The sequence below is a fragment of the Rhinopithecus roxellana genome, chromosome 5 (genome assembly GCF_007565055.1).
Source record: "Rhinopithecus roxellana isolate Shanxi Qingling chromosome 5, ASM756505v1, whole genome shotgun sequence".
Lineage (NCBI taxonomy): Eukaryota > Metazoa > Chordata > Mammalia > Primates > Cercopithecidae > Rhinopithecus > Rhinopithecus roxellana.
Window position 1 is genome coordinate 31,718,752 of NC_044553.1, and position 12,134 is coordinate 31,730,885.

The window sequence follows — 12,134 nt, forward strand, 5'->3', positions numbered from 1 at the left end:
CTCATCCTCCCAAGTAGCTGGGACTACAGGTGCGCACCACCATGCCCAGCTAATTTTTGTATTTTTAGTAGAGACGGGGTTTCACCATGTTGGCCAGGATGGCCTTGGTCTCTTGACTTCATGATCTGCCCGCCTCAGCCTCCCGAAGTGCTGGGATTACAGGCGTGAGCCACTGCTCCCAGACAGGACTTTTCAAAAAAGTGCTGAGACAAATGGTTATAAGTATGGGAAAAAATTAAAATACTCCATATCATGTATAAGTTTTAAATGGATAAAGAACTTAAATATGAAAATCATAATTTACAGTTGGGTGTAGTGGTAGGTGCCTGTAATCCCAGCTACTTGGAAGGCTGAGGCAGAATTGCTTGAACCTGGGAGGCAGAGATTGCTGTAAGCTGAGATCTCTCCGCTGCATTAAAAAAAAATCATAATTTAAAAACTTTTAGGAAAAAACATAAAAACTATATAATTTAAGGATAGATGTCACAAATAGCATTAGTCATAAAGGAAAAGACTGATTAAATTCCATTAAAATTAAGAACTGTATTAAAGAATCCATGGATTAAGTGAAAAGACAAGCCACAGACTAGAATACATCCACCACACAAACAACAAAGAATTGGTATCTAGAGAATATCCAGCACTACAAACCAATAAGAAAAAGAATAGTACCCCAAAAGAAAAATAGGCAAAAAATTTGAACAGCTACTTATGAAAGAAAAAAATCCAAATATCTTACACACACACACATATGCTAAACCTTAATCAGGGAAATGCAAATGAAAATCCATCATATCATCATACTGGAAAAAATGTTATAAATCAAGTGCTGGCAAGGACATCAAGAAAATGCAACATTGAGAACTCATATACACTGCTGGTGACAGCATAAACTGATAAAACAATTTTGGAAAACTAGAGTATTATCAATAAAATTAAAGATGTGCCTGCCATATGACCCAGCAATTCTGGTTTCACCCTAGAGACACCCTTGCACATGTACTGTAGCAGATATATGAGAAACTTTACAGCAACACCACTTGTAACAGCAAAAAAAAAAAAAAAAAAAAAAAGGAAACAACAGAAAGCTGGATAAAGACATACTATACAGTGGGATACTATACAGGGGTGAAACTGAATGAACTATAGTTATATACATTACACATGGATGAATCAAAAAAAATCACGCTGAGTCTAAAAAAAAATATATATATATATATACAGTGCCAGGCATGGTGGCTCACACCTGTAATCCCAGCACTTTGGGAGGCTGAGGCAGGAGGATCACCTGAGGTCAGGAGTTCGAGACTAGCCTGGCAAACATGGCGAAACCCCGTATCTACTAAAAACACAAAAAGTTGCCAGGTGTGGTGGCACATGTCTGTAATCCCAGCTACTCAGGAGGCTGAGGCAGGAGAACTGCTTCAACCCAGGAGGCGGAGGTTGCAGTGAGCTGAGATAGTTCCACTGCACTCCAGCCTGGGTGACAGAGTAAGACTCCGTCTCAAAAAAAAAAAAAAAAGAAAGAAAAGGAAAAAAATCATATATATGTAAAATATAATATATATATACACACATATATACACACACACAAAGTAGTTCCATTTTATGCAAAATTCAACATTAGCTACAACTAAATAGCATTACTTGGGGATATATTTATATGGAAAAAAAAAAAGAAAATCATAAGAATGGTTAAAAATTTCAGAATGGCTGGGCATGGTGGCTTACGCCTGTAATCCCAGTGCTTTAAGAGACCAAAGCAGGAAGACTGCTTGAAGCCAAGAATTTGACGCTTACCTGGGAAACAAAGCAAGATTCCATTTCTACAAAAATAAATAAATAAATAATAAAAATTAGCTGGGTGCAGCTGTATGCACCTGCAGTCCCAGCTATTTGGGAGGCTGAGGCAGGAGGATCACCTGAGCCAGGAATTCAAGGTTACAGTGAACTATGATCACACCACTGCACTCCAGCCTGGGTGACAGAGCAAGACCCTGTCTCATTAAAAAATAAATAAGTAAAATTTCAAGAGTGGTTAATTCTGAGGCTAGACAAGGTAAGGGAATAGGATTAGGGCAGGGCATTACACATTCAATTTATTCTATTTCTTGCCTTGACGGTGGATACAAGAATATTTGTTTTATTATTGTTGTTATCACTTAAAATATATATTACTCATTCATTTTTATGTGGGAGGAGACCAGGGCCAAAGCAATGTTGTATATACAATGCAATACTAATTAAATTCACACAGAGACATGTGCATTGTGTAAAGGGAGAGGCGCTGTCTGAATTAAAATCCTGGTGCTACCACCTATGCCCATGTAGAGCTGAATTAGATTTCCTAACCTCTTTGTGCTTCAGCTCCCTGCTCTATAAAATGGGGCTAACAGTATTAACCCTATAGGGTTAATAAGAAAATTAATAACACTTGTTTATTATTAACATATGAAAAATAACTATAAGGAAATAACACCCAAAGAACAAACATGATTACTTCTGGATGGTAGAGTTACAGAAGACTTAATTATTTTTCTTACAATGATATTTTAGAGTATATAAAAATAAGTTTTTCAACAAATGGTGCAGGGACAACTGAAGATCCACAAAAGAATGCAAAAGAGGCCAGGCGCGGTGGCTCACGCCTGTAATCCCAGCACTTTGGGAGGCAGAGGCGAGCGGATCACTTGAGGTCAGGAGATCGAGACCAACCTGGCCAACATGGTGAAACCCCATCTCTACTAAAAAAACAAAAATTAGCCGGGCATGGTGGCGGGCACCTGTAGTCCCAGCTACTCGGGAGTCTGAGGCAAGAGAATCACTTGAACCCAGAAAGCGGAGCTTGCAGTGAGCTGAGATCCGGCCACTGCACTCCAGCCTGGGCGACAGAGCGAGACTCCGTCTCAAAAAAAAAAAAAAAAAAAAAAAAGAATGCAAAAAGGTGGACTCCTCCTTCATACCATATAAGAAATTGAACTTAAAGTGCATAATAAACCTAACTGTAAGAGCTAAAACTATAAAACTCTTTTAAGAGTAAATCTGCATCATCTCAGATTAGGCAATGGTTTCTTAGATTCAACACCAAAAACAAAAATGACCTCCTCTTCCCCCAAAAAAAGATACATTGATTTCATAAGAATAAAACACTTTCGTGTTTCAAAGGACACCATCAAGAAGGTGAAAAGCCCAAAAAACTGAGGAGGAACTCCTCCACAACTCATTCTATGAGGCCAGCATCATTCTAATACCAAAACAGAGACATAACAGAAAGAGAAAACCAGGCCAATATCCTTAATGAATATAGATATAAAAATTCTCCACAAAATACTAGCAAACTGAATCCAGCAATACATCAAAAAGCTAATCCAACAGAATCAAGTAGGCTTTATCCCTGGCCTGCAAGACTGCTTCAACATATGCAATCAATAAATGTGATTCATCACATAAACAGAAGTAAAAACAAAAACCATTGCTTGCTCCCCAAGCAATCCTCCCTTCAACATCCCTTCATGTTAAAAACCCTCAACAGACTAGGCATTGAAGAAACATATCTCAAAATATCAAAAGCCATTTATGAAAAACCCTTAGCCAACATCATACTGAATGGGCAAAAGCTGGAAGCATTCCCCATGAGAACCACAACAAGACAAAAATGTCTACTCTCACCACTCCTATTCAACATAGTACTAGATGTCCTACCAGATCAGGCAAGAGAAAGAAATAAAAGGCATCCAAATAGAAAGACAGGAAGTAAAACTATCTCTGTTTGCAGCTGACATGATTCTATACCTAGAACACCCCATAGTCTCTGTTCAAAAGCTCCTAGATCTGATAAACAACTTTAGCAAAATTTCAGGATACAAAATCAATGTAAAAAAAATCAGCAGCATTTCTATACACCAACAATGTACAAGTTGGGAGCCTAATAAAGAATGCAATCCCATTCACAAAAGTCACAGAAAGAATAAAATACCTAGAAATACAGTTAGATGAAAAGTCTCTACAATGAGAATTACAGAACAATGCTGAAAGAAATTAGAGAAGACACAAACAAATGGAAAAGCATCCCATGATCACGGATAGGAAGAATCAATATTGTTAAAATGCCCAAACTCCCTATTCAATTAATGTGCTGGGATAAATGGTTAGCCATATGCAGATGATTGAAACTGAACCCCGTTCTTATACCATATACAAAAATCAACTCAAGTTTGATTAAATACTTAAAAGTAAAACCTAAAACTTTAAAAACCCTGGAAGATAACCTAGAAAATACCATTCTGGACATAGGCTCTGGCAAAGATTTCATGACAAAGACGCCAAAAGCAATTGCAACAAAAACCAAAAATTGACAAATGGGACCTAATTAAAGAGCTTCTGCACAGCAAAATAAATTATCAATAGAGTAAACAGACCACCTAAAGAATAAGACAAAATATTTGCAAACCATGCATCTGACAAAAAGGCCTAATATCCAGAATCTATAAGGAACTTAAACAAATTAACAAGCAGAAAATAACCACATTAAAAAGCAGGCAAAGGACATGAACAGACACTTTTCAAAAGAAGACATACATATGACCAACAAGCATATGAAAAAATGCTCAGTATCACTTATCATTAGAGAAATGCAAATCAAAACCACAATGAGATACCATCTCACACCAGTCAGAATGGCTATTACTAAAAAGCCAAAAAATAACAGGTGTTAGTGAGGTTGCAGAGAAAAGGGAAAGCTTACACACTGCTGGTGGGAATGTAAATTAGCTCAGCCATTGTGGAAAGCAGTTTGGCGATTTCTCAAAGAACTTAAAGCAGAACTATCATTCAACCCAGCAATCCCATTATTGGGTATACAACCAAAGGAATATAAATCATTCTACCATAAAGATACATGCATAAATATATTCCTCACAGCACTATTGACAATGGCAAAGACATGGAATCAACCTAAATGCCCATGATTGGCATTTAGGTTGGCACACTGGTATATTAGTCTGTTCTCACACTGCTATAAATATACTACCTGAGAAGAGAAGTTTAATTGACTCACAGTTCTGCATGGCCGGGAGGCCTCAGGAAACTTATAATCATGGTGAAACGTGAAGGGGAAGCAACGCATGTCTTACATGGTGGCAGGAGAGAGAGCACAGGGGAAAACTGCCACTTTTAAACTATCAGATCTCTTGAGAACTCACTATCACGAGAACAGCATGGGGGAAAATGCTCCCATGATCCAATCACCTCCCTCCCTTGACACATAGGGATTACAATTCAAGATGAGATTTGGCTGGGGACACAGAGTCAAACCATATCAATTGGATAAAGAATTTGTGATACATATACACCATGGAATACTATGCAGTCATAAAAAAGAATGAGGTCATGTCCTTTGCAGCAACATGGATGGAGCTAGAGGCCATTATCCTAAGTGAATTAATGCAGGAACAGAAAATCAGATACTGGGTGTTCTCAGTTATAAGTGGGAGCTAAACATAGTACACATGAACAAAAAGAAGTGAACAACAGACACTGGGGCTTACTTGAGGGTGGAGGGTAGGAGGAAGGTGAGGATTGAAAACTACCTATCAGGTACTATGCTTATTATCTGAGTGATGAAATAATCTGTATACCAAACCTCCATGATATGCAATTTACCTATGTGACAAACCTGCAAATGTACCCCGAACCTAAAATAAAAGTTAAAAAAAATTTAAAAAGAAGGTGAAACAACAACTCAAAGAATGGGAGAAAGTATTTGTAAATCATGTATGTCATAGGGTCTAGCATCCAGAATATATGAAGAACTCTTAGAACTCAATAAAAAGACAACCTAATTTAACAAGGGGCAAAGTAATTCAATAGACATTTCTCCAAAGAAGACACACAAATAGCCAATAAGCATATGAAAACATGTTCAACATGTTTAGTCATTATTAAAAAACAAATGAAAACCACAATGAGATGCCATTTCGAGTTCACACTGACTAGAACGGCTAGAATAAAAAACAGACAATAACAAGTGTTAGCTAAGATGTGCAGCTAGCAGAACCCTCATACATTGCTGATGGGAATGTAAAATGGTGCATTAACCGTGGAAGAGTTTGGGGATTTCCCAAAAATAATAAATGACCCAGTAATTCCACAGCTAGGTATATACCCAAGAGAAATGAAAACATACGTCAACACAAAAGCTTGTACACAATGTCCATAGCAGGATTATTCATAATGGCCAGAAAGTGGAGACAACCCAAATGTCCATCAGCTGATGAATGGATAAACAAAATGCAGTATATATTGATAAAATGGAATATTCACCCATAAAAATGAAGTTGTAGTGACGCATGCTACATACAATATGAACTTTGAAAACATGCTAGGTCAAAGATGCCAGTCACAAAGGTCACATATTTTATCATTCCATTTACATGAAATGTCCAGAATAGAAAAATCCAGTCAGAAAGTAGATTGGTGTTTAAGACGTGGAGACAACAGGAAATAGGGAGTGGCCACTAATGGTTATGGAGTTTCTTTTTTGAGGTGATGAAAATGTTCTGAATTAGTGATGATGGCTGCACAACTCTGAATATACCAAAGGCCATTGAGCTGTACACTTGTACACTTGAAAAGGGTGAATTTTATGGGTATGTGATTATATCTCAATAAAGCTGTCATTTAAAGAAATTGGCACATAACATTATTAACTTCAGGGACTGTATAGCAAAAGGTACCCTGCCCTTGATTCTAGCTCCTGTCTTTATTAATATGGCTCTGGGTCACCCACTCAATCACTGAGAGCCTAAGTTTCTTCATCTGTAAAATAAAAATAATATAAATTACCCAATCTGTCTCATGTGGTTATTTTGGGACAAAATTAGATATTGCATGTAAAAGAGTGTTTGTGAATTATAAAATGCTACATAAATTCAGGTTATGTCTCTTCTGAAGTTGGATTAGAATGGTAGGAAGCAGGCCGCATGCAGTGACTCACTTCTCTAATCCCAGCACTCTGGGACACAGCGGGTAAATCACTTGAAATTAGGAGTTCGAGACCAGCTATGGCCAACAAGGCAAAACCCTGCCTCTACCAAAAAATACAAAAATTAGGTGGGCATGGTGGTGCATGCCTGCAGTCCCAGCTACTGGGGAGGCTGAGGTGGGAGAATCACTTGAACCTGGGAGGCAGAGGGTGCAGTGAGTCTAGATTGTACTACTGCACTCCAGCCTGGGCAACAGAGTGAGACCCTGTGTCAAAAAAAAAAAAAAGTAGGAAGCATAAGGTAGGAATAAAAGATCATTACTGTTCAAGCTTTCCATAACTTATTTCCACTTCATTTAGTCTCATTAGTTTAATGTTGCCTCCATTTCCTGTACCTTTTTCTTACCATTTACTATAATCTTGTGTAACGCCAAAAAGGGTAAACTGCTAAGCAGAGTTAGGGTAATGAAACAGCCAGAACTGTTTAAATAGATATGTAAAGGCCATAGTTCTTTTTGTTGCTAAATTAAATGAATTCTCTCAAATCCTAAATCGAATAAAAGTATATAACACAAAATAATTAAGTAATGTTCTACAGGCATTTAATTCTGTTACCTCTAGTGCATGTATGGGAATGGAGCACCTCCCCCAGCCATTGAGATGACAAAGAATGTCCACAGTGCTGGCACTTCCATGGATCATGAGTCTGTTTAAAAACTCTTCTTGAGTCAAACCAAACAAAATCAGAGAGAGTCCTTTCTCTACAGGAAAAATAAAAGTTAGCTTTAATAAATTAGATCTTAGGATTATGATTTAGGAATTAATTTTTAATTACCCAATACTTCAGTACTATAATTACAAATATATTTACTGGATATCATGTACTAAAATGACCTTACTTAACTCATCATGATTTTTCAACATTTTTAAAGAAGAGTTTTGTGGGTTTTTAGAGACAGAGTCTCCCTCTATTGCCTAGGCTGGAGGGCAGTGGTGTGATCATAGCTCACTGCAGCCTCAGACTCCTGGCCTCAAGCAATCCTCCCACCTCAGCCTCTGGAGTAGCCAGAATTACAGCTTCGTGCCATCACACCCAGCTAATTTTTTAAAAATCGTTTTGCTAATTTAAAAAAATTTTTAAATTATTTTGTAGCAATAGGGTTTCACTTTGTTTCCCAGGCTGGTCTCAAACTCCTGGCTTCAAGTGATCCTCCCACCTTGGCCTCCCAAAGTGCTTTGATTACAGGCGTGAGCCACTGCACCCACCAAGAAAATTTATCTTTAAAACACTGACCACAAGGCAAATTCTTTTAAGAGCAATGCATTTTATGAAATAGCACAGGCCGGGCGCGGTGGCTCAAGCCTGTAATCCCAGCACTTTGGGAGGCCGAGACGGGCGGATTACGAGGTCAGGAGATCAAGACCATCCTGGCTAATATGGTGAAACCCCGTCTCTACTAAAAATACAAAAAACTAGCCGGGCGACCTGGCGGGCGCCTGTAGTCCCAGCTACTCGGGAGGCTGAGGCAGGAGAATGGCGTGAACCCGGGAGGCGGAGCTTGCAGTGAGCTGAGATCCGGCCACTGCACTCCAGCCCGGGAGACAGAGCAAGACTCCGTCTCAAAAAAAAAAAAAAAAAAAAAAAAAAAAAAAAAAAAAAAAAAAGAAATAGCACAAATTGGCTGGGCACAGTGGCTCCTGCCTGTAATCTCAGCACTTTGGGAGGCCAAGGTGGGTAGATCACCTGAGGTCAGGAGTTTGGGACCAGACTGGTCAACACGGTGAAACCCCGTCTCTACCAAAAATAAACAAAAATTTAGCTGGGTGTGGTGGCAGGCGCCTGTAATTCCAGCTACTCAGGAGGCTGAGGCAGGAGAATCGCTTGAACCTGGGAGGCGGAGGGCAGTGAGCCGAGATGACACCATTGCACTCCAGTCAGGGAGACTCCATATCAGGAAAAAAAAAAAAAGCATTAAATCCCACATTTCTACTTTATATTATCTTGCATAACCAATCATGGAACCTTTAATCACTTAGAGATGTCAGATTTCTGGTTTACTATTATAAAATAATTCACAGCTTATTCCTGACACATAGAAATACAAGACTACCACAATTTGAGTATAGAAGAAACACATGGTTAATTCCAATCACAACATTCAATACCTTTGTAGAAGACGGATTATGCAGTGAATGAATACATATCCGAAATATCAAAATGTCCCATGCTTACAGGGGCCTAGCAGGTAGTGAGAGAAGTGCAAGAAAAACCTAATCAGAAACAAAATGGCTCATGCCAGGCATAGTGGCTCACACCTGTAATCCTAGCACTTTGGGAGGCCAAGCCGGGAGGATCACTTGAGCTCAGGAGTTTGAGACCAGCCTGGGCAAGGTAGTGAGACCTCATCTCTATTAAAAAATGAAAGTACAGCCAGGCATGGTGGCTTACACCTATAATCCCAGCACTTTGGGAGGCTGAGCCAGGTGGACTGTTTGAGGTCAGGCATTTGAGACCAGTCTGGTCAGCACTGTGAGACCTCATCTCTACTAAAAATACAAAAATTAGCTGGGCGTGGTGGTGCGTGCCTGTAGTCCCAGCTACTCTGGAGGGAGGTGGAGGTTGCGGTGAGCCAAGATCGCACCACTGCACTCCAGCCTGGGCGACAGAGTGAGACTCTGTCTAAAAAAAAATTTTTTTTAAAAAGAGAGAAAAATAAAATGGCCCATCTAAGAGAATGACTGAAACACAGCTCCAACCCATAAGTTACCTATGCAGGAATGCAGGCCCAGTGTTGCCAGATCTTATAATTTTTCAGTAACAGCTGGAAATTAGAATTTGTGTGAAATCCTCTAATTATGAATGTTTATAATCTTTTTTAAAAGCCTAGACAGTGCAAGCCAAGCAAAATAAATACGCAGTTCATACATGGCCCATGAGCAGCTAGCTTACAACCTCTGCTTGTCAAGTCAAATGAAGACTCTTTGAGTTAAAAATAATAATAATAATAAACTTCATTTCTCTCAAACTTTCTCTGACTTAGTATCTTAGCATTTAGCTGGGCAGAAATGACGTTAATTAAAAGCCAAACATATGAGACACTAAGAATAACAAGAACCTTCCTCTATAAACAATTATAATACCACTTAAAGGTGAGACAGGCACTGAGGCAGAAGTAAAATACAGTAGGAAAGCACACATCTCAGCAATGGTGAATTTCAGTCTGATACAAGACAGTCTCACCTGTCAAAACAAAGCACAGTTGCTGCTCTCCACTACTGTCTACAGGAATACACTTTCTGCCAAAGGAAAAACACTGCATGCCCTGGTTCTCCAAATCCCAGAGGGTAATGGTATAGCCCATCCTTTCCACTTCCCAAGTAAACAGTGCAGTGAATCCTGTCACAGACACACATTTAAGATCTATGGGTTCCTCTTGTTCACTGATGTGCATTATCTTCCATGATCTTCCTGGATCACTGGTCTTGGTATGATCTTTCCGTAGAAAATTATACTGCCCGTGCATTATGTCCTGTGGAATAAAAGCCCAGCTCTGTACACCTGTACTGTGGTTACCAGATTCAGGTGACTCTGAATGCAAAATATCCTGGAACCATGGAGCACAACAGGAAACCTCCAGTTTGGAGTTCTTTATTGTTTCATTCAATGATGATAGCTGGGCTTTCCACGACCTGGAAAACAAGGTAAAATATAACTTAACACCTGTCACAGTAAAAGGCACTATGTGAAACACTAAACCAGGGCAAAGATGTTCTTAAGAAAAAAAAGTATCTACCAAATAAAGACCTTTAATGAAAGGGTACAGTGTCAGCACGATAAAAAATAGGAACAATAAACTAAATGAAAAGGAAATTTCTGTACCTATCAATTTGGAAAGAAAACTTGGTCAGTTTCATGTTGTAGGCAGAGTTAACAGGATCATCTTCATCTATCCCCTTAGGTCCTTGAATAGGAAGGTCTTCTAGTGTTCTTTCACACAGTAGGTGTCCCGGGTGTTGCCTATATGAAACAATGATGATCAAACCCAAATTTGTGTTACTATTGCTCCTGTTAAAAATAAGAGACCACAGAGAAGGAATAGTATGGACACCAAATTCCCCAGAAAGGAACTCCTTATCTCCCTTGCTTATGCCACAGTAATAAAGTCAACTGTAAGAATTTTATTCTATTAAGGGCAGTTAGCTTGATAAAGCAATAAGAACACTTACTGTCTACTATATTTCAGATGTTATGCTAAACACTTTACACAAACTCTTATTTAAGACTCTCAACAACCCTGTGAGGTAAATATAACCCCATCTTATAGATTTGGAAACTAAGGTTCAGAAACACTTTGAAACAGACTAATGTGACCATCGAGTCTAGTTTTTTTTTTGTTTTGTTTTGTTTTTTTTTTTTTTTTTGAGACAGAGTCTCACTCTGTCACCCAGGCTGGAGTGCAGTGGCGCAATCTCAGTTCACTGCAACCTCTGCCTCCCAGGTTCAAGCAATTCTCCTGTCTTAGCCTCCCAAGTAGCTGGGACTACAGGTGCATGCTACCACACCTGGCTTATTTTTGTATTTTTAGTAGAGATGGAGTTTTACCATATATTGGCTAAGCTGGTCTCAAACTCCTAACCTCAAGTGATCTGCCTGCCTCGGCCTCTAATCCAGATTTTAAAATCACTCATTATACTGCCACCACAAAGTAAGATTTAGGCTTAGACCAGAGGAATGTATAAGAACTAGAAGGCAAAGTATGTGTGTGGCTATAGGTGGGAGAGTGTATGTGGAAAAGGGGGGCTGTTACATTTGAGAAACAAAGAAGGCTAGGGTGGCTAACGTATAGAAAAAATGAGAAGATGGAATGGGATGAGGTTAGAAAGATGGTTCAGGGCCCCATAGGCTATTAAGAATTTTAAACTTTTATCTGAGGGGGAAAAGGAACCTGAAGAAGGCTTTTAAGAAGAAAAGCAGTATGAACAGGGGCAGAAGAGTAGCTAGGGGAACAAGGGGAAGGATTTTATCTCCTCGAGCACTTGCATTATTAAATATTAATCCTTTAAACAACTTGAAGGTAATTTGTTGGCACAACCATACGACACTGTCCCAGGATGACGCTGAAAAGATGTTAGAGAAGGTAGGGTGAAAATG

General features: G+C 39.0%; 1 protein-coding gene across 6 annotated transcripts in view; it reads right to left on the reverse strand.

Annotated features, from left to right (window-relative positions):
• The window catches only part of SPG11 (SPG11 vesicle trafficking associated, spatacsin), a 104,018-nt gene that overhangs the window by 80,183 nt on the left and 11,701 nt on the right, over window positions 1-12,134 (reverse strand). For all 6 annotated transcript variants that reach the window (XR_750348.2, XR_750347.2, XM_010385230.2 and 3 more), the window contains exons 5-7: window positions 10,863-11,000; window positions 10,224-10,672; window positions 7,598-7,743 (exon numbers count right to left, since the gene is read on the reverse strand). Coding sequence is in view for 4 of the 6 variants with exons in the window: in XM_010385230.2 (XP_010383532.2) it covers window positions 7,598-7,743; window positions 10,224-10,672; window positions 10,863-11,000 (733 nt within the window). In the remaining 2 variants the exon portion in view is untranslated. The remainder of the gene's footprint in view (window positions 1-7,597; window positions 7,744-10,223; window positions 10,673-10,862; window positions 11,001-12,134) is intronic.